Source organism: Emys orbicularis, chromosome 2 (assembly GCF_028017835.1).
Source record: "Emys orbicularis isolate rEmyOrb1 chromosome 2, rEmyOrb1.hap1, whole genome shotgun sequence".
Lineage (NCBI taxonomy): Eukaryota > Metazoa > Chordata > Testudines > Emydidae > Emys > Emys orbicularis.
Window position 1 is genome coordinate 164,994,355 of NC_088684.1, and position 22,765 is coordinate 165,017,119.

The 22,765-nt window shown below is 40.0% G+C and overlaps 1 protein-coding gene across 1 annotated transcript in view; it reads right to left on the reverse strand.

Annotated features, from left to right (window-relative positions):
* MTRR (5-methyltetrahydrofolate-homocysteine methyltransferase reductase) overlaps window positions 1–22,765 on the reverse strand; it is a 119,461-nt gene that overhangs the window by 75,925 nt on the left and 20,771 nt on the right. Inside the window, exons 4-7 of the mRNA XM_065399271.1 lie at window positions 19,142–19,259; window positions 17,556–17,937; window positions 10,340–10,462; window positions 1,162–1,315 (exon numbers count right to left, since the gene is read on the reverse strand). Of these exons, the coding sequence (XP_065255343.1) occupies window positions 1,162–1,315; window positions 10,340–10,462; window positions 17,556–17,937; window positions 19,142–19,259 (777 nt within the window). The remainder of the gene's footprint in view (window positions 1–1,161; window positions 1,316–10,339; window positions 10,463–17,555; window positions 17,938–19,141; window positions 19,260–22,765) is intronic.

Consider the following 22,765-nt stretch of genomic DNA (forward strand, 5'->3'; position numbering starts at 1 on the left):
GGTGCAGCTCACCGGCTCTGGCAGCTGTCACATAGGGTGGGAGCCTGGCTGCACCATGTGGCCAAGCAAGGCTGGCAAACCTGGGAACCGCAGCCTGCCCACATCTCCCGTGCAGGCGCACTGCGAGACGGGGAGTTGGGCTCTGCCAAGTTCAGTGTACCCCAGTGGTAGCCAGCAGCTCTGCAGTGCCAATTATATGCGGGGAAATGAAATTCTGTGCAGAACATTAACTCTGCGCAAATTTTGCATTGCACAGTGGTGCAGAATTTCCCCAGGAGCAGGATCTGAGCCTGGAGCCGGACTCCTATTTTCATTTTCCTTAGAAATTTAGAAAAAAAGTCTTAGAAATTTCAGAACTGGAGATTTTAACTGATAAGACTTCTAGTAGAAGGAGGGCCTGGAGCCTGTTCTGTCTCTCCCTTCTAGTTCATAGTGTGAAAGACCAAGAGATAGTACAAGGAGTAGGAGAGTGCCCTTTTCCTAAGCATTTTAGGCATGCAGCATGGGTATCTGATGCCAGGAAAACTGTGTGATAAGATGCACATCTTTTAAATCTATATTTCTTGATCTTTGGATCCACCATAGCTAAGTAACAGTAATACTAACATTAACTATTTACAAATGTCTAACTATTTAAAAAGTAAGGCACCTATCTTACTAAGGATCTTGAATCCAAAGAATGCTCACATCTGGTCATGTGGCTGGAAGGAACTGAGGCAGCAACCACTGCCACGCCACCTTTTACAGCCCCATTCTCAGAATGTGCTCAAACACTGAGGGAAGGGGCAAGGAGGAGTGCTCTTCCAGGCATTACTAGTAGAAGGCTGCACCGGTCAAAAGCACTAGTCAGCACATATCCAATATGCCAAGAACACTCAAAGAAGAGCACACAGATTTAAAAATTGCAAATGTAAACTTAGTAAAATAGTTTGTTTGACCAGGACAGGCTTCTGATTGTTAGAGATATACCTAGTAAAATCATGGCCAGTGTTTTGCACACCCCCTCCCCGCACCTTCTTTTTAAGTGCCAATAAGATTAAATGACCAAATGTCCTAACATTTGAAAAATTCAAGCCAAAATGTTCACACCTATGAACTTTCATTATATTTAAATAGGCAAACAAGCATTATTTGTTGATTAATAGTGCATTTATACATTACCTTTCTTTTTAGTGGCTTGTTTAATTTTTAAGCAAACGAAGCACTCTTTCCTTTCTGAAAGTCCCAAGATATGAAGAAGTTCTTGCACCTCCCTGGCATTGTTGGGACATATGACACAGAAGGCATCTCCAGGTTGGTAGCAAAATGTTGTTTTCTGTTATAAAATAAAGATTTTTTTTCTATAAAGCTGTGTAATAAACCCTGGCCCATATTCTCCACACTCATAAAACAAAATCTTGCTGTTTAACACTACACCATCATTTTATATTTTTATTATATTTGGCCCTGGTACATCAGAAATCTAAGCATGTAACCTTTTATTTTTAAATTTAAGCTTTCTACTTAGGAAACCTAGTCTCTTACTGATCAAAGAGATTTTCAAATATATAATAAGCCCAGTTAAACAGTTTATGCAGAAAAAAATGTGTTTACAAGGAGATTTGTATATACAAGAGGCCCCGATTCACCATTAGCCATGTATATTGTTTTTCTATTTCTGGAGATTTAAATCAATATTAAATCTTCATGGTGAACAATTTACATAAATTTGTTACCATTAACAGAAAATTAGCAGGTTAAAATACTTCGGTGAATGGTGATTATAATGATATACAATTATTTCCTTTTCCTGAGAAAATTAGCACAAGTAAGAGAGAAATTCAAATAAAATTAAACATAAAACTAGATCTCTGAATAAATAAGAGGCTGTAGTCTCTTTATTTGGCTGAGGTGCATGATGTTAACTGATGACTTACTACTAAGCGAAGTATCAGAGGGGTAGCCGTGGTAGTCTGGATCTGTAAAAAGCAACAGAGAGTCCTGTGGCACCTTTAAGACTAACAGATGTATTGGAGCATAAGCTTTCTTGGGTGAATGCCCACTTCGTCGGATGCATGTCATCCGACGAAGTGGGCATTCACCCACGAAAGCTTATGCTCCAATACATCTGTTAGTCTTAAAGGTGCCACAGGACTCTCTGTTGCTTTTTACTAAGCGAAGGTGCATGATGCTAACTAATGCTTAAGTCTTGAGTGGAGCACAGCATCTGATTCAAGAGGTGAATATAGCTGAACCAATTGCTAACAGCAACCATAGTATAATTAAATTTAATATCCTTGTGGAGCCCAAAGAATCCTACCATAGTAGCATTTAACTTCAGAAAGGGGGACTACACAAAACCAAGGAAGCTAGTTAAAAGGTACAGAAACAAAAAGTGAAATGTCTGCAAGCTGCATAGAAACCTTTTAAAAACATTATAATAGAGGCTCAAATTAAATATATACTCCACATTAAAAAACATAGTAAGAGGACCAAAAAAGTACCATCATGACTAAACAAAGTAAAGTAAGTGGTTAGAGGCAAAAAGGCATCCTTTAAAAAATGAAAGTTAAATCCTACTTAGGAAAACAGAAAGGAGCATAAACTCTAGCAAGTCAAAAGGTAAAGCATAATTAGGCATGCTAAACAAGAATTTGAAAAACAAATGACCAAAGACTCAAAAAACTAACACAAAATGTTTTTTTAAATACATCAGAAGCAGGAAGCCTGTCAAACAATTACTGGGGCCACTGAACGATCAAGGTGCTAAAGGAGCATGCAAGGAAGATAAGATCATTGTGGAGAAGCTAAGAAAAAATGTTTGCATCAGTTTTCACTGCAGAGGTTGAGAGGAAGAGTCCCACACCTGAACCATTCATTTTTTGGTGACAAATCTGAGGAAGTATCCCAGAGTGAAGCATTAATAGAGGAGGTTTTGGAACAAATCAATAAATTAAACAGTAATAAGTTACCGGACAACATGGTATTCACTCAAGAGTTCTGAAGGAATTCAAATATAAAATTGCACAATGCCTAACTGTGGTAGGTAACCTATCATTTAAATCAGCTTCTATAACATAACTAGAGGATAACTAACGTGACACCAATTTTTTTAAAAGGTTCCAAAGGCGATCCTGGCAATTACAGGCTGGTAAGCTTAAGTTCAATACCAGCAAACTGGATGAAACAGAATTATTAGACACACACATGAACACGATTTGTTGTGGAAGAGACAATATGGCTTCTTTCTAAAGGGAAATCAGGCCTCACCAAAGTATTAGAATTCTTTAAGGGGGTTAACAAACATGAAGACAAGGGTGATCCAGTGGATATAGTGCACTTGAACTTTCAGAAAACCTTTGACAAGGTCCTTCACCAAAGACTCTTAAGCAAAGTAAGCAGTAATGGGATAAGAGGGAATGTCCTCTCATAGGTCAGGAACTGGTTAAAAGACACGAAACAAAGGGTAGGAATAAATTATCAGTTTTCAGAATGAAGAGAGGTAAATAGCAGTGTCCCTCAGGGATCTGTACCAGAACCAGTGCTGTTCAACATATTCATAAATGATCTTGAAAAAGGGATAAACAATGAGGTGGCAAAATTTGCAGATGATATAAAATTGCTCAAGATAGTTAAGTCTCTTTAGAGACTTAAAAAAGAGTTACAAAGGGATCTCGAAAACTGGGTGACTGGGAAACAAAATGACACATGAAATTCAATGTTGATAAATGCAAAGTAGGGCTGTTGATTAATTGCAGTTAACTCATGTGATTAACTCAAAAAATTAATCACGATTAATCGCACTTTTAATCACACTATTAAACAATAGAATTACCAATTGAAATTTATTAAATGTTTGTGGATATTTTTCTACTTTTTCAAGTATATTGATTTAAATTACAACACAGAAAACAAAGTGTATAGTACTCACATTATATTATTTTTATTACAACTATTTTCACTGTAAAATGATAAACAGAAGAAATATTATTTTTCAATTTACCTTATACAAGTACTGTAGTGAAATCTTTTTATCATGAAAGTGCAGATTTTTGTTTGTTACATAATTGCACTCAAAACAAAACTACACCTCTACCCCGATATAACGTGACCCGATATAACACGGGTTCACATACAATGCGGTAAAGCTCTGACACGCTGCTCTGAGCAGCGTGTTAAGGGTGCCAGGCCGGGGCCAAGGGGTTGGATAAGGGGCAGAGGGTCTCGGGGGCAGTCAAGGGCTCCCCCACCCCAGGGTCTAGGAGGCAGGAGCTGTGGGGGGGGCAATTTTGGGGCCCCCGCAGTCCCAGAGTGGCCCGGGGGATTAGCGGGGGGCCGGGAGCAGCCCACTCCACTTCCCTCGCCCCGGCCCCAGCCGTGTCGCTCGGGGGAGAGGGTTTGGGGGAAGGGATCCCCCCGCACTCTCCAGCAGCGGCGGAAGTGGAGCAGCCCGGCCCCAGCCCGCTCCACTCTGCCAGCTCCCAGCCGCAGCGCTCCGCTTCCTGCCGCAAGTGAGTGCAGGACCTTTCCCCAACCCCCCCGCAGTGACAGGGATGGGGCAAGGAAAGCGGAGCGGGCTGGGGCCACGTCGCTCCACTTCCCGCTGCAGGTGAGTGCGGAAGGCGTCCTTTCCCCAACCTCCCCGCACTCACCGGCAGCGGGAAGTGGAGCAGCCCGGCCCCAGCCCGCTCTACTCCGCCAGCTCCCAACTGCGGCGCTCCGCTTCCCGCCGCAGGTGAGTACGGGGGGCATCCTTTCCCCAACCTCCCCACACTCACTGGTGGCGGGAAGCAGAGCGCCGCGGCTGGGAGGTGGCAGAGTCGAGCGGGCTGGGGCCACGTTGCTCCGCTTCCCGCTGCTGCTGGTGAGTGCCCGTCAGGGAGCGGGGGGTGTGGATAGGGGGTCGGAGCAGTCAGGGGACAGGGAGCAGGGGGGTTGGGTAGGGGGTGGGGTCCTGAGGGTGATTAGGGACAGGGATCTCTGGAAGGGGGCGGTCAGGGAACAAGGAACGGGGGGGCCAAAGCAAGTTTGATATAACGCGGTGAGATTTTTTGTCTCCCGAGGACCGCGTTATATCGGGATAGAGGTGTATGTAAAACTTTAGAAACTACAAATCCACTCAGTCCTACTTCTTGTTCAGCCAATCGCTCACACAAACAAGTTTGTTTACATTTATGGGAGATAATGCTGCCCGCTTATTATTTACAATGTCACCTGAAAGTGAGAACAGGCATTTGCATGGCACTTTTGTAACCGGCATTGCAAGGTATTTATGTGCCAGATACGCTAAGCATTCGTATGCCCCTTCATGCTTCGACCACCATTCCATAGGACATGCTTCCATGCTGATGATGCTCGTTTAAAAAAAAAAAAAAAAAAAAGGGATAATTAAATTTGTGACTGAACTCCTTGGGGGAGAATTGCATGTCTCCTGCTCTGTTTTACCTGCATTCTGCCATATATTTCATGTTATAGCAGTTTTGGATGATGACCCAGCACATTGTTAATTTTAAGAACATTTTCACTGCAGAGTTGACAAAACACAAAGAAGGTACTAATGTGAGATTTCTAAAGATAGCTACAGCACTGGACCCAAGGTTTAAGAAACTGAAGTGCCTTCCAAAATCTGAGAGGGAGGAGGTGTGGAACATGCTTTCAGAAGAGTTAAAAGAGCACCACTCCAATGTGGAAACTACAGAACCCGAACCACCAAAAAAGAAAATCAACCTTGTGCTGGTGGCATCTGACTCAGATAATAAAAAAAAATGTGCCTCAGTCCGCGCCGCTTTGGATCGTTATCGAGCAGAACCGGTCATCAGTAGGGACGCATGTCCTCTGGAATGGTGGATGAAGCATGAAGGGACATATGAATCTTTAGTGCATCTGGCAAATAAATATCTTGCGACGCTGGCTACAACAGTGCCATGTGAATGCCTGTTCTCACTTTCAGGTGACATTGTAAACAAGAAGCGGGCAGCATTATCTCCTGCAAATGTAAACAAACTTGTTTGAGCGATTAGCTGAACAAGAAGTAGGACTGAGTGGACTTGTAGGCGCTAAAGTTTTACATTGTTTTATTTTTAAGTGCAATTATTTTTTGTATATCATTCTACATTTGTAAGTTCAACTTTCATGATAAAGAGATTGCACTACAGTACTTGTATTAGATTAATTGAAAAATACTATTTCTTTTGTTTTTTTACAGTTCAAATATTTGTAATCAAAAATAATAATATAAAGTGAGCACTGTATACTTTGTATTCTGTGTTGTAATTGAAATCAATATGTTTGAAAATGTAGAAAATATCCAAAACTATTTAAATAAATGGTATTCTATTCTTGTTTAACAGTGCAATTAATCACAATTAATTTTTTTAATCTCACATTTAATTGTGATTACTTTTTTTAGTCACTTGACAGCCTAATGCAAAGTAATGCACATGGGAAAACATAATCCCAACTATACATACAAAATGATGGGATCTAAATTAGCTGTTACCACTCAAGAAAGATCTTGGAGTCATTGTGGATACTTCTCTGAAAACATCCACTCAATATGCAGTGGCAATCAAAAAAGCGAACAGAATGTTAAGAACAATTGGGAAAGGGATAAATATTCAGACAGAAAATATCATGATACCACTACATAAATCCATGGTATGCCCACACCTTGAATACTGAATGCACTTCTGGTCACCCTATCTCAAAAAAGATATATTAGAATTGGAAAAGGTACAGAGAAGGGCAAGAAAAATGAGTTAGGGGTATGTAACAGCTTTCCGTATGAGAAGAGATTAGAAAGACTGGGACTTTTTAACTTGGAAAAGAGATGACTAAGAGGGGATATGATAGAGGTCTATACAATTGTGACTGGTGTGGAGAAAGCGAAAGTGTTATTTACTCCTTCACATAACACAAAGACCAGGGATCACCCAATGAACTCAATAAGCAGCAGGCTTAAAACAAATAGAAGGAAGTACTTCACGTAACACACAGTCAACCTGTGGAACTCATTGCCAGGGGATACTGTGAAGGACAAAAGTATAACATTGTTCAAAAAAGAATTAGATAAAGTTCATGGAGGAAAGGTCCATCAAAGGCTATTAGCAAAGATGATCATCGATGCAACCCCATGAGGCGGGTGTCCCTAGCCTCTGATTGCTAGAAGCTGGGAGTGGATGACAGTGGATGGATCTGTTCATTCCCTCTGAAGCACATGGCATTGGTCACCATCAGAAGACAGGATACTGGGCTAGATTGAGCATTAGTCTGACCCACTATAGACTTTCTTAAGTTGTCCTTATGAAACTCCAGCATGCATTGTACAAAGCATGTAGACAGTGTGTAGGCAACAACAATAATAAAAACATTTATTCATAAGGTGCACCAGGCAAAAAGGACTCTGTGATCCTAACAATAGAGGCCCAAATTTTCAAATAAGTGCATGCACTTTTGAGCCTGATTCAGGAGTGTAAATCTTTGGATGTTCATGTAAATTGGGGTTACACACACACACACACACACACACACACGGAAGAGTGCATGCTCCCGTAGGTGCTGACCTGTTTGAAAACTTGGGGCAGAATCATTTAAAAACAAACCCTAGTTGTAACCAAGCAAGCACTTCTGAAAAAGTCCTATTGAAATAAAAAAAAAAATTAAACCAATAGGGTTAAAGAGCCTACAGAAGTTACTTTAAGGACCTACAGAATTGAACAGACTGTGATATCACTGCAGTAGAATTCTATACAATTCTATATTGGCTGTATAGAGTACATAGCATTTTTATCAATCTTTATTTAAACAATATCCATACAATACCACCTAGCTCTTGTATCGTGCTTTTCCTCTAGTTTTCCCTTAGTAAAGTCAAGTCATTCTGTTTTTACAACTAGGAAAATAGAGGTAGAGAGTTTAAGTGATATGGAGACACAAAGAAAGTCAGTGTCAAAGCCAGAATTAGACTCAGGAATTCCTAGCTTCCTGTCTTGTGCCCAGATCACTTGACCGGGCCTCATTCCTGCTACACAATGCAAGGAAGATCAATGCTTGCATGTATTAAGTATCATGGAATATAAGTTTTACCTTGTATTAATGGAGTCTTTTTGTCATTTTTCCTGGCATCAACTTTTCCCCTAATTTCCTCATTTCTGGTTACTTTAACCCCTTTCTTTTATTGAAAGAATCTTCCACAAAACCAATCTCACTCAATCCAAAATTAATAGAAGTCACTGTGATATTAATGTGGCTTTAAGAGAATGAACAGAATCTCCAGGATGTGGGAGCTGACAGGTGGAGGAGGCCGTTGGTTTGAGGTTAAACTGAGAGACTGACCCGCGTTCAGATGCTCTGTATATACATCAACTATGTATTTAATAAAGACAGTTAATTTACGAGCAATGAATTATCATTATTAAAGACTAGAGAGACAAGGTGGCTGAGGTAATATCTTTTATTGGACCAACTTCTGTTGGTAAGAAGTTGTGGTGGAAATCTATGAGGGATTTTAGGCCATCTGTCCATGCAGAATGTCCATGGGGTGGGTTTGTGGAAGAAGAGTTTGTAGAGTTTCGCTTGGAGTTGTTTGGGGAAGGATTTGATGATATCCTTAAGTTCCTGGGTAAATTGTGGTGTGAGGGCTTCTTTGAATTCTTTCTAGTAGATGATGTCGTTAATGTAGTCATCACGGTTGAGGACTATGATGACACCCCCTTCATCTGCTGGTTTCACCACTATCTGGTGGTTACATTTGAGGGTCTGTATGGCTGTCCTTTCGGTGGTAGAGAGATTATGGTAGATGTGATGTTTGTGATGTTTCACAAAGCAATCCTCTATGTCTGATCTATAAGTCCTTATCCTCAAAGGAAACCTACACAACACTTTCAGAAGACAAGCCTGGGATCTTAAATTCGTAATTCTGCTAGGCACTAAAAATCATGGACTAAATATAGACACTGCATTTATGGCTTATTACAACAATCTGTAACTCAATAACCCCCTCTTTTTGTCCTCTGACTACAGAGGTATTAACGGGCCACTCTACCTTGAACGATCTCTTAGAATATGTGCTACCTGCTTATGCTAAACAATCTGTTCCACCTTGCATTTAGCTGTGATGCTTGGAGTTCTTTTCCCAGAACTGAAGAAGAGCTTTGTGTGGCTCAAAAGCTTGGCTCTCTCACCCACAGAAGTTGGTCCAATAAAAGATATTACCACACCCAATATCTCTTGTCTCTCTAATATCATTGGACCGACATGGCTACAACAACGCTATATATATTAAAGACAAGTGGATTACTTGAATATAGAACAACACATGGTACCATGAGTAAGGGAAGTTATAAAAAGAATTGAAAGAAGTTTAAAAAAAATAGCTAAAAGTTACTCAGAAGTGAAAAACAAATTTGAATGAAATAAGGAAAGAAGTAAATATAAATATCAGTCACATTTGTATCAAAAGAATTATTATGATAAAGGATCGCATGAACTACCTTATTTGAAACCAAATGATAGAGTACATATCTAAATGGTAGAAATTGGGCTCAGAAAGCCACTGTAACAAAAGACGTAACACCTCAATCTTGTGACATGACTAATGATGGTCAAGTGTATAGACAAAATTGGAGACATTTGCAATTGTTACCTGCAATTTTCAAACTCAGCTGAAAAAAGAAATTATATAATACCGCATCAAGAGCAGCAAGAAAATGAAAATGACATCATCCCTCTAAGTCATAAGAGCAACTTCAATATTATAGCAAATACAGAAGTTAGATGGTCATTGTATCAAAGAAGACTTGTTGAAACACTTACAGCAAGCAGTTAATTCTGATTTTGTAGACAGACAGATACACACACACACACAAATAAATTTGTGCTAAAAAAATTAAAAGAAAGTAGATGTGGTGTTACTGTGTCTTTAAGAAAACGAATGGAATCTCTAGGGTGTGGGAGCTGACAATGGGAGGAGTGAGTTGATGTCATGTGGGACTGATAAATTGATCTGAGTTAAGATGCTCTGCATATATGTTAATTATGTATCTAAATAAAGACTCTTGTTAAATTACTAGCAATGAATTATTATTAAGACTGGTAAACTAATTGAATATAAAACATATAAAATATGTAACAACTATTAAATGTTAGCTTATGTGGGGCCATACCCTCTACAGAATGAATGAGATCCTTTGTATTACAAACAAGATCAATCTCAGTTGACCCACACTTCAACCCACTGTAGAAAGATATTTTAATAATATAACCCAGAAGATTAGCATATAATATCACTCTTAACAGCTTTGTTCTCCAATTAATATTTTTTACCCTTTCTTCCACCAGCTGAGGATGTTTATCAACTTACTGAAATATCAAGTTCTAACAGCAAAGCTGTTTTTACTGCATCTTCCCTAGTGAGCTGAACTGCTTTGGTCACTGGAACATGGAAGACTGTACCATCTGAAATCAATGAGGACACACTCAGTTCCTGAAAACAAGGACATAAAAGTTTAATCTGATTAAATATAACAAACTGTATGGCAACCTACTAAGTAACATGTGCAAATAAACTCACAAGTAATTAGTAGGACCATTTCCTTTTTCATATTAACATCCTAAAAAGAGAATTCCAAACCACACTGTAAACATGCACTCTTTATACACATACAGTATCTCCCTCATACCTTTTTAAAAAATTCATACCCGAGTACAAACAGGGGCACTTTCAAACCAATTCTGAAGTATAATAAGCCCAAATGGGGGTGGGGGGGAGAATATAGTTTGACAAGTCACTGCTAAAGTGGATATCAAATACAGGTACAGTAGTTTTCTTTTTAAAGAGTTACCTTAAAAGAGCCAATTTAAAAGTGGCAATTATATCAGATACTGTATGAGGAAAAGATGACAGAGTGGCTAACACCATAACTAATGAATGTTGAAAGTAAGAATATAAACCATTTAAAATTATTCAAGATTTAAACATTAGAAATATAGAATACAGCTAGGGTTAGACCAGTAAGCAGCTTATGGGAGAGAGCTTTAAATACAGTTGTATTTGTAAGCCTCAGCACTCTATAGATAGTATAAGAAAAGAGAATCAGAATTCAGGTTCTGTGCACAACAGGAGAGGCAACATGCTCAGCACCCAGAAGGAGGAGCATGCTACACTGTAGCAACCCTTTCTGACTCAATGAAGGGGAAACGCTGGCAATTCCAGCCCGCCTCTGCCAGAGGGTGTCCTCAATTAAAGGTGAGGCTCAAGCCCTCATTTCACTCCCACCCGTATCAGTGAGCATCATCCACTACCACTGGAGAAGAGTTAAGAAAACTGAAAATGTAATATATACTATACTGTTTTCTCAGATGGATGGGAATTATTTTATCAGTTACATAAGGGCAATTATTGACATCAGTATCCTAAACAGAGCTGGGCGAATAACTAATTTTTCAAGTATCAGGGGGTAGCCGTGTTAGTCTGTATCCACAAAAACAACAAGGAGTCTGGTGGCACCTTAAAGATTAACAGATTTATCTGGGCATAAGCTTTCGTGGGTAAAACACCACTTCTTCAGATGCATGGAGTGAAAATTACAGATGCAGGCATTATATAATGACACATGAAGGGAAGGGAGTTACCTCACAAGTGGAGAACCAGTGTTGACAGGGCCAATTCAATGAGGGTGGATGTAGTCCACTCCCAATAATAGATGAGGAGGTGTCAATGCCAGGAGAGAGAAAGTTGCTTCTGTAGTGAGCCAGCCACTCCCAGTCCCTATTCAAGCCCAAATTAATGGTGTTAAATTCAAAGAGAAACAGCAGAACTAAAATTCATTGGCAAACTACATCCACCCTCGTCAAACTGGCCCTGTCAACACTGGTTCTCCACTTGTGAGGTAACTCCCTTCCCTTCATGTGTCATTATATAATGCCTGCATCTGTAATTTTCACTCCATGCATCTGAAGAAGTGGTGTTTTACCCACGAAAGCTTATGCCCAAATAAATCTGTTAGTCTTTAAGGTGCCACCAGACTCCAAGTAATTTTTCAGTTTGCTGGCAGTTCCAAATATATATATATTTCAAGTCAAACTGAAACAAACATTGCAAACAATTTCAGTGAACTGAAAAAATCCATTTTGGTTCAACCCTGAATGGATTTTCCACACATTTGTTAAGGGCTAGATTCACAAAAACAGCCAGAGGAAGAGAAGGGGATGTGGTCGTGCCACCCTCCTTATAACTTTTAGCCCAGCCATTATGGCATTCACCTGAGATGTGGGAGACCGAGGTTCAATTTTCTCCTATGTCTCACACGAAGAAATTATTTGAACTTGGGTCTCACTCACTACAGGACAGTGCCTTAACTACTGGACTATGGTATATTCTGGTGTGTGGGTCTCTCAATCCTTTCTGTTGAAATTGTTCCACTTTGTATAAATAATTTAAAAAATCATTGGAGCAGGAACTTGGGTCACCCAGATCCCAGATAAGTGTCCTGTCCACCAGGTTATATAGTCATGTTCACACTTTTCTTGGCACAATGAGTATTCATTGTCATTATGAATGGGCACCATCATCACCTCCAGGAGCGGTGCCAGGATTTTTGCCGCCCTAGGCGGCAGCGCTCCTCCTCTGAACATTCAGGGGGCCTGGGGTCTTTGGCGGCGGGGATCCTTCCGCTCCGCGTCTTCGGGGCACTTCGACGGCGGGTCCCGGAGCAAGTGAAGGACCCGCCACCAAATTTCCGCTGAAGATCCGGAGCGGAAGGACCCCCCGCCGCCGAATTTCCGCTGAGGGCGGCAAAATGCCGCCCCCCAAATGCTGCAGCCCTAGGCGACCGCCTAGAGTCGCCTAGTGGAAGCGCCGGCCCTGATCACCTCCTCCTCCTTTGTGAATGACATCAGTCCCTCCCCAAATTTTTGTGGCCAAAACTATTCAATGAATTGACGTCAACTTCACAAATAGTTTCAGGTATACTGAAACGGTTTTCTTTTTCCAAACAAACTATTAGTCCGAAAAATTTCATCCAGCTCTAATCCTAAAGACTCCTTATAATTAAAGCAGAGGAATTAATAATATTCATTTTGAACTGTTAATCCTTAAAAAACATTTTAAATTGCTCTCAGAACATTTTAGTTCCAGTCATTCAGACTCAGAGTCCAAATAAATCACTAAAGAGGCCATGTACCCAGCCCTGAACTTGAGAGTGGATGAGAGGAAATCCTTTTTTGGTGATGCTAAGATCTGAGTTGATGGGCTTCAGTAAGAGCTGCCTTTAGCTTTCCTTAGAAGGAAGAGGATGGTTGCTGTAACGTGAGATCTTGGAAAACACGTAGGCAGCAGGGTTACAATAGGGAACCAAGAGGACCCAACCTGCTGAGCAGTTCTAACTGTCCCTGTCAAAAACAACAGTAAAGAAAAAACAGACTTGACTGTGAAACTTTTTTCCCCTATCCATGCTCTGGGAGCACTGGGAACCATTTGGATTTGTCCAACAAATAGCTGAGAAAGAGACACACTAAGAGATACTTAGGGCCCTTCATTTTCGGTTTTTATTTTATTTAATTTTTCCCGGGAATTTATCAGTGTTTATTACAACAACAAAAACAGGTGGAAATGGGTGGAAAAAACTATTAATAGTTTGTCTGGGTAAATATCAGGGTTTCTTTTGGTGGACTGAAGGACAGGGGGGAAAATGTATTCATCCTTTTCCCAGGATTTTTTCAGTAAAAATCAATTTAAACTGAAAATGAAGGGGATTAGAGATATTCTACCACTATACTTCAAATTGCCACATTTAAGTTTTTTGTTCAATAGCAAAATTCAAACTTTCCTACTCATTACAGAGAAAGGGCAGAAGTAGAGGTGCGATTCTCAAGGTCTAGATTAGAATTTTATAAAATCCTTTTAAGATTAGAGTCAAACATCTATCAAAGCCTTAAAATAAGAAGGGTGTTGAAGGCTACTTTTTTATATCTTGGAGATGCTCTAATTCATTTATTTGTAGCTAATCTGGGTCCCTTGAGCTAGTTTTCTAAACTGTCATGCATGGTAAGATTCCTGTGCTACACTCCAGTGGGTGGCTTTTACCAGCTTTGACCAAGCAGAGCAGTTCCATTCTGTTGCTTGGCAATGTTTACATTTTAATTTAGAAGAATTATCTTTTCGTTATTTTGTCCCACTCAATTGCTTGTCTCAACTCTCCCTTCAGCTTCAGATATGCTGAGCTAGATAAACTCATACTCTGATGTTTGGTAATCACTAAGGGCTAGACTGTGAGATCAGGGCCGCCCAGAGGATTCAGGGGGCCTGGGGCAAAGCAATTTCGGGGGCCCCTTCAATAAAAAAAAGGTGCAATACTATAGAATACTATATTCTCGTGGGGGCCCCTGCGGGGCCCGGGGCAAATTGCCCCACTTGCCCCCCCCCCCCCCCCCCCGGGCGGCCCTGTGTGAGATAAGTAGAGACAGCATGTTGTTGCACTGCTCCAGGAATAGCCTAGGAAAGAGAGACTGTGATACACACACACTCAACCAACTCCATCCTCAGGGGAGGAGTAAACTGTGCCTTGTCTATACATAGCATAGTGCATGCTACCCCCATGTGCCAGCACAGCTGCACCACTGTGAAAGCAACAGTGCATAGGAGAATACATGTCTAGTATATAGAAATAATTAAAGTTTATTTCAAATGGGCTATCTTGATCAATTGGCATAACCTAGTCAGTGTTGTCTTCACCTCTTCTTCCCACAGGTGGCTGGCCTCAGGGATAAGGCACATCAGTCTCCTCAAGTGGCTCGTTGACTGGACGGAAACAAGGCCTTCCACTTTAACCTTCATTTTTACAGTTTACAATCCTTGGTCACTCTGCCATATAGCATTTCTGTCTTTGGGCCATGTTATCAGAGTCCAAGACATACTTCACACCTGATTTCCTAATCAACCTTTATACTAACATCAGTTTGGAAAAAGTCCCACTTACGCCAGCAGTTTTTCTAAAAATGCTTGTTGTTGCAAACCACAGGCACTGTGGGCTTGGACCCTAAAAATAAAAAGCCATAATTTTTTGAGGAAACCGCCTCAGGGTCAAGTAGTTGGGTATTAACATCTATTCCCACTTATGAGAAAGAGGCTTCAACATTCTATAAAAATCATAGAATATCAGGATTGAAAGGAACCTCAGGAGGTCATCTAGTCCAACCCCCTACTCAAAGCAGGACCAATCCCCAGACAGATTTTTGCCCCAGATCCCTAAATGGCCCCCTCAAGGATTGAACTCACAACCCTGGGCTTGAATTCCAAAAGTTCCTAGCAGGAAAAAAACCATTCAACATGCATCCATCAGCAAATCTGAACACATCAAGACAGCTGTCACATCTTTCTTTTAAGATCTGGGCAGATATCAGCCAGTCCACCCAGGAACCTAATTAGCACCTTCTAAATTAACCATTTGGTTCTCATACCACCCACTGTGATGGTGTGGCATGTGCGCACCAACACTCCACTCATTCCCTGTCCCTCTTGCCCACCTACACCACAGCTGCTTCTATTCCTGTGTGGCAGGTAGCCAGGACAGGCTGTAAGGAGGCACCTTACACTACTTCCTCCTCTGCCTATCAGGCTAGCCAGGACACAATCTGGGTGTAAACACTAATCACCTATTTGTATTATTGATCCGTATTCTTCAAATTTACTACACTTACAGGGTAAGAAAAAAACATCCAGTGAATTCAATACTGTGAAGATTGAAAAATAGGATGAAATATAATCAGCTTTGTATAGTGCCACATTATCAGATGCCCTACTCTCCTTCCAGAAATTTCTAAATGCTCCCTGCTGCCAGTTTAAAAATACACCCACTCCTGTCTTCAACATCCAATGACAATTAATTTCACTCCCTAGCCATGCACCTATCCAGTGACCAATGACTCCACCTTTTCCCTTTCCTCTTCCCCTCTCAACTTCTAGTTTTGTAATTCTCTCATTGTTTCCTAATAGGTCTCAAATGCATAACTAGAAGGTTCATTTTCTTATCGTTTGCCTTTTAACTTTCTAGAATTGTTGAAGTTTTCATTCACAGATTAAAATGAAAGCTTAATGTTTCTAGAATTTAAAACAATACAAAAACTATTCAAATGCTTTATTTTCATTGTTTCAGAGAAACAGAGAATTGTTAAAAAGTGAGACATCTGAACAACAGTCCAGAGGTTTGCAGAATGTATATAGAAGAGTTTTGGCCCTTTGAAGCTAAGAATTTTAAATTTTCCACTGTTGAGTACTACATCAAAATGCACAGTTCCTTGGTTAACCAAGAAAGTTCCGGCTCCATCTGCAGAAAGGTGTTTACCTGGGATCTAAAATATTATTTCAACATACTTGTCATTTCTTGGTTAGTATAACTCCTGTCAAACTTTGAAGCTGTCTCATCACAAGCACCAGAAGGGTAGAGAGCAGCTTAACAACAGCTGACTGGAAGAAAGTTAGCTATCAACTTGATTTTTTTTTAAAATAAATATGAAAAAAAGCAAACACGATCTCTCTCAACCTCCAAGTTCACATGGGATTTTATTTCAAAACTAAAGTAAAACAAAGCATGTCAGAATTCCAACTGTCATCTGAAAGAAACTTAGAAATATAACCAAATGAACCAAATGCTCAAGGTCTGGCAAACAAAGTACTGTTTTTAGCTGTATTTTCTAGACCATTCTGGGCTTCACAGCTATAGAGTGCAAAAGATCACAAGCTGAGGCTGTGGAGGCTTTGTTTTGTTTCGCATAGTATACCATAATTTAAAATGGCTTCTTTGTAAAAGCATATTGAGCTTAAAGCACTAATATCAACCATTGCTAGCTTTTAATCTGCAATTTATTGTTCAATTTACAACAGTAAAACTAGTATGATGTTATTACGGTGGCAAGTTTGTCACAGTTATTGACTATGAAGCTATATTTTGAGCTGTTTTTGCACGATCATTTCTGACTTTTGTAAAGTACTGTGTTTTGAATTAAAATTGGACTAGACTGATTTTAATGGAAGGAGTTTTTCATTACTACAAAATAAACTTTTGATGATTCCAGCAATTAAAGTTGTTCACTTCCTGGCATTTTGGTGTGATTTCCTTAGAGAGGGCTTATCGTCTTGTCTGATGTAACTGGTTATACTTATCAGGTCACGGTCCGCTAAACTGACAAACATTCAGATATAAGCAGACATTTGTTACTTATAAAGTAATATGAAAATCTGCTTCCTTCAGAAACATATATGCCTTAGAAATTTGTTCAAATGTCCCATTTAACTACAGAGACACAAGGTGGAGGAGGTAATGTCTTTTATTGGACCAACTTCTGCTGGCAAGAGAAACAAGCTTTTGAGCCACACAGAGCTCTTCTTCGGCTCGAAAACTTGTCTCTCTCACCAACAGAAGTTGGTCCAATACAAAATATTACATCACCCACCTTGTCTCTCTAATCTCCCAGGACAGACACAGCTACAACTACACTCCATTTAACTATAGGATCATGAGTGAAAACATCCATTGATCAGAATTTTCTATCTTTTATCATCCAAACTCTGAAGTCCTTACCTGGCCAGTGCTGTCCTGAAACTGTACATCTATATATTCTGATGGCAGAGCAGGAATATTAAGAGTGGACTTTGAAAGAGGAGGGACTGATCGATCAAGTGAAGGTTCAGTATTTTGAACAGACACGACAGAATGAACATTAGCTGGTCTTTGGGATAAAGTATCAGTAGCCTTCACTTCTAAATCTTCTAGCTTCAAATGCTGTATTTCTGAGTCTAAGCTGCATGCTCCTGACATGCTTGGGTCTACAGTCATTGCAGAGACACCATTAGACACAGCCCTGAGATTGTTGCTCATGTCTTCTTTTATGTTCCGTGACGTAAATTCTCTTCTAAGGGCAAGCCAAAGCCCATCGATCCATGGCTCAACCACTATTTCCAAACTGAAACAAACAAGGCAAAGTGGAGGTAAAGTACGACTTACTTCACTTTTAATTCTTACGAATAACTAAAAGAACAAAAAAGACTTGATCACACTTTTCATTTTTCATTACATGTACACAAATAGCTACTATTAAGAGGACTTCCTTTACTAAAAATTCATGTTTGCATTTGACATCACTTTTTTTTTTTTTCAGATTTAGGGGGGGAAAGCACTCTTTCTGCCAACTATACAACTTTTATCTTCTTATGATGAAGCTCATCATAAGGAATTAAAAAAGGAGTAACTGGAAAACACATGACTTTCAGCCATTTATTGTAAGATATAGACATAACTAATAAAGTTCAATTTTTTTAAAACACAAAAATAAGTCTTATAGTTGTGGCAATGTTTGTATGTTTTATTCTGTCCAGCACCTTCATACGCCTAACCAATATAAATAGCAAAGACTCTGGTCTCCATTTGATGGAAAGTGAAATCAGGAAAACAAGAAAAAAACTATTTTCTCTCAGTAAAAATCTCTCTCTCTAAAGAAAACAGAAGACACTGAGATTAGTGGGCCATTTTATAGAAGAAAAAAATAATAATTTCAAGGAGTACTCAAACTAATCCTGCTACTATAGAAAGGGGGGGGAGGGGGGAGACAAAAACAAACTGCACAGAAGATTCCACCTATTGCGAGACAAAAACTGGTATGCTCAGATGGGTAAATCTCCTTTGTATGAAGCTGAGGTCACAGTTTTGTTTGAATCCAGTCTCCATATACTAGCTAGAGGTCACATTACCCACTGTTTCGACTACAGAGATATTGTTGAACTGTGGTTGTTTTGTATTTATAAGACTGAATTTTCTTTGGTTAAACCTAAAAACTAGTAATAAAACCTTGTAAACATAATATAGGTAGAAAAAGGCCAAGAATGTCACTGTTTATGAAAAGGTCTTCAGATGCAGTTTTCAGAAGTGCTGAGCCCTCACAGCTTCCACTGGAGTTGTGGACAGTTATCACTTCCCAGTGAACAGGCCCATTCAAATTCACTGAAGATAAGTATGATTCTTCTAGCTTATACTGGGTTCAATCCACTCAGATGCTTAGCATCGTCAACTACTACTGGCTTCACTGAGTACTCAGTAACTGGCAGGATTCATCTTTAATCCCGTGTTTATTGGGAGAAAATAAAAAACAATTAAACTAATTCTGCTCATACCCTACGCAATCATCCGCCAGTCCAGTCTCATAGAAATGCTGTGCACCGAGTTCCTGGAGTCGTTTGTCTACTATCTTCCCACCATTGCAGAAGAACATGTATTCAGAATCTCCCAGACCTGAAAAATCCATGTAAAGAGGGTTTATAGCTAACAAACAAAATAGATATAAAATTTACAGTGAAAATTTACAGTGAAAACCAGTTGGGGGGAGGGATAGCTCACTGGTTTGAGCAACAGCCTATTATACTCCAGATTGTGAGTTCAATCCTTAAGGGGGCCATTTAGGGATCTGGAGCAAAAATCTATCCAGGGATTGGTCCTGCTTTGAGCAGGGGATTGGACTAGATGACCTCCTGAGGTCCCTTCCAATCCTGATATTCTATGATTCAATTGTCTGACAAACAGGAAAGTTGGTATGTATATGAAAGTAGATATATTTAAATCCTAAATTAACAAAACACATGTGAACTGAAAATTGAATAGCTGATTACATTATTAAGGTATAGTTGACAAATGGTTCCTCTTCATTTACCTGCCCAGTTCCAAGTTCAACATGTTGTGTTTCTGTTGCAACAGCTGTAGGCACTGAAAATGCCTCAAGCAACATCTTCCTGACATGTTTTAGGTGTTTATCATCAGAAACTGTTGTCAGAGAAACACAAAACACCTAAACTAACTAAAAACAAACTGTAGGTTGTAAATTCACATGAATACCCAAGAAATAAATTTATTTCAGCTAGAGCTAAGATTGTTAATATATGTTACTAATTTAAAGGAGGAAAACATATTAAACATACTAGAGAGAAAAAGAAAAAGAGACAAACATTAGAAATGCAGGAAAATTTAAGTAAAGGTAAATTTTAAAACCAGAGAGGTATATGGAAATACATGAATCATGAAATTTTCCCCATTGTCTTGTTCAGGAACCATCAGAGATACTGAGTAAAAAATATCCAAGCATAACTCTTAGGGTATGTCTACACTTAGAGTTTTTGAACTGTAAATTTCACTGGTGATAGGGAACCGGTGAAAGTAAAGTGCTGATTTGTGTATTCACTCAATTCCTCAGGCGTCAGAGAGTGTTTATATTACCAGCACTTCCATCGTTGATGAGAGTAGCGCTGTAGGACAGCTATCCCACAGGGCAGCTCTCTCGATAGGTCTTGGGGGAGGGGGGGTGTGAGCGGAAGGCATTCTGGGACCCTGCTCAGTGCCTTGTGCTGCCCTGCTTCATGTCTCAGGAGCCCCATTAGTTCCTTGTTTCTTCCGTGGGATTTTTTTTAAAAACCTCCTGCTGTCTGGCTGCTTTCCCTGCCACATCTACAAACAAAGGGAAAGGGAGCTTCAAACTTCCCGGGGCTTACAGTCAAAGGGGCGGACATCGGTGCGTCAGAGCAGCGGAGATGCTGGCCAGTGTGGTCACTTTTGAAACTGTGGGATACCCGCCGGAGGCCAAAAGGTGTTTACACTGCTAGAACGTGTCTTCACTTTCACAGCAGTGCAAAAAGAAAGGCGGTAAGAGCTGTATGCCTCTCGTGAAGGTGGTTTTCTTTTTGCGGTGAACCTTCTGAGTTTCACTGCAAAAAGTCATTAACAAGTGTAGACGCTCCCGCGGTTTTAGCGCAAAAACTTTTTGCGCTTTAAATGGTAAGTGTAGACATACCCTTAGGTCCATAACCTCAATCGCCTTAGTAAAGATACTGATCCCAGCACAAAGTCAGAGAGACTACCTGCTCTTAACTACACTGTGATTAGGAGTTCTCACTGCCTTCTCAATGGCTAGTGAAGCCACAGTAAAAGATGTACTTAACATAACAAAGGGTTTTTTTCACAGTAGCCCCAGTGGCCTAATGACCAAGGCATTGGCCTCCTAAACCAGGGATTGTGCGTTCAAGTCCCATCTGGGGTGAAGAGACTTTTTATGCGGGGAGGGATAGCTCAGTGCTTTGAGCATTGGCCTGCTACACCCCAGGTTGTGAGTTCAATCCTTAAGGGGGCCATTTAGGGATCTGGGGCAAAAATCTATCTGGGGATTGGTCCTGCTTTGAGCAGGGGATTGGACTAGATAACCTCCTGAGGTCCCTTCCAACCCTGATATTCTATGATATCTTTCCCCATTATTTACAAAGAATCCTAGGACTGGAAGGGACCTTGAGAGGTCATCTAATCTAGTCCCTTACACTCATGGCAGGACTAAGTATTATCTTGACCATCCCTGACAGGTGTTTGTCTAACCTGCTCTTAAGAATCTCCAGTGATGGAGATTCCACAACCTCCCTAGGCAATTTATTCCAGTGCTTAACTGCCCTGACAGTTAGGAAGTTTTTCCTAATTTCCAAACCAAACTGCTCTTACTGCAATTTAAGCCCCATTGCTTCTTGTCCTATCCTCAAAGGTTAAGGAGAACAATTTTTCTCCCTCCTCCTTGTAACAACGTTTTATGTACTTGAAAACTGTTATGTCCCCTCTCAGAAGGTATACTGTTAGTTTTAAAGATGTCATTACACACATAGCTAGCAAACATGAAATTAGTTACAAAAAATCAATGCTCTGTTTCATATTCTCAATCGTCCATCTGCAATGAGTAATAAATACAGTATCTTCTCCAGAATTAATATGACTATGGCTGCATACTTCTTATACTCTTCAGAAAACTCTCATAACTAAAAATACACTTCAGAATACACATGACAAAGTTTTTTAGCCTGATAGTTTAAATGCAGATTGAACAGTCAGCAGCTCTCTGGTAGTGGAATTAAAGCTTTTCAGATGAACTTTTGCATTTCCAGAATTGTCTGGGTTTTGGTTTTCTACCTCAATATTCTTTGATTTTTCCCCATTAAGTTACTGACAAGTGTTAACAATTTTAACTGTAGCTTAATTAACAAAAGCCATTTGGTGTTTCTCACTATTGTTGAAATAGGTCGTCGCACAAGTATTAAGAATTTTCAGATTAAAAAAAAAACTGACATTTTTTACACTTTCACATCTCCAAACTGACACAGTCAATGTATTATAAATTTGGTAATACAAATATTTTCCAAACCCACACCTCCTATCTCAATTTATAGTCTCAAATTACTTCTCACCCCCAGGATGTCCAATGGATATTAAATTGATAAATCACATTTTAATTTTGAATCACATTCATGACAAATCCCTGCTATACTGCTCCACAATTATTACACATAAAATCAGCTAATAATATAAGAATAAAAGTTGTATTGTAAGAGATTGGGGCCTGTCTCATAGCACTCTCTGCTGGATGGACCCTGGCTTGCTCTTCTTGAACCCCCACCCGCCCTTGGGGAATTCTGCCAGGAACTGTCTCACCGTCTCTAGAGAAGTTAGTTTCCAGCAGGGTTAGTTGTTACGGTTCTTTTTCTTTTAATTCAAGTCTCCTCAACAACCAAGATAAAAACTTCTCAGTCTCCCTTCTGTTCATTTCTGTTTCAGGGAACAGCTCCTTCCAGCAGTAGCTCCAGTCTCTGTCAGGTATTGCAGCTCCTTATCTCCATTTCTTGCTCTTCCTTTTATGAGAATCAGCCAATTACGCTGCAGATCTTTTACCAAGCACAGCCAGCAGTGCTAGTCAGCGAGCCACTGGCTTCTGATCTCAATCA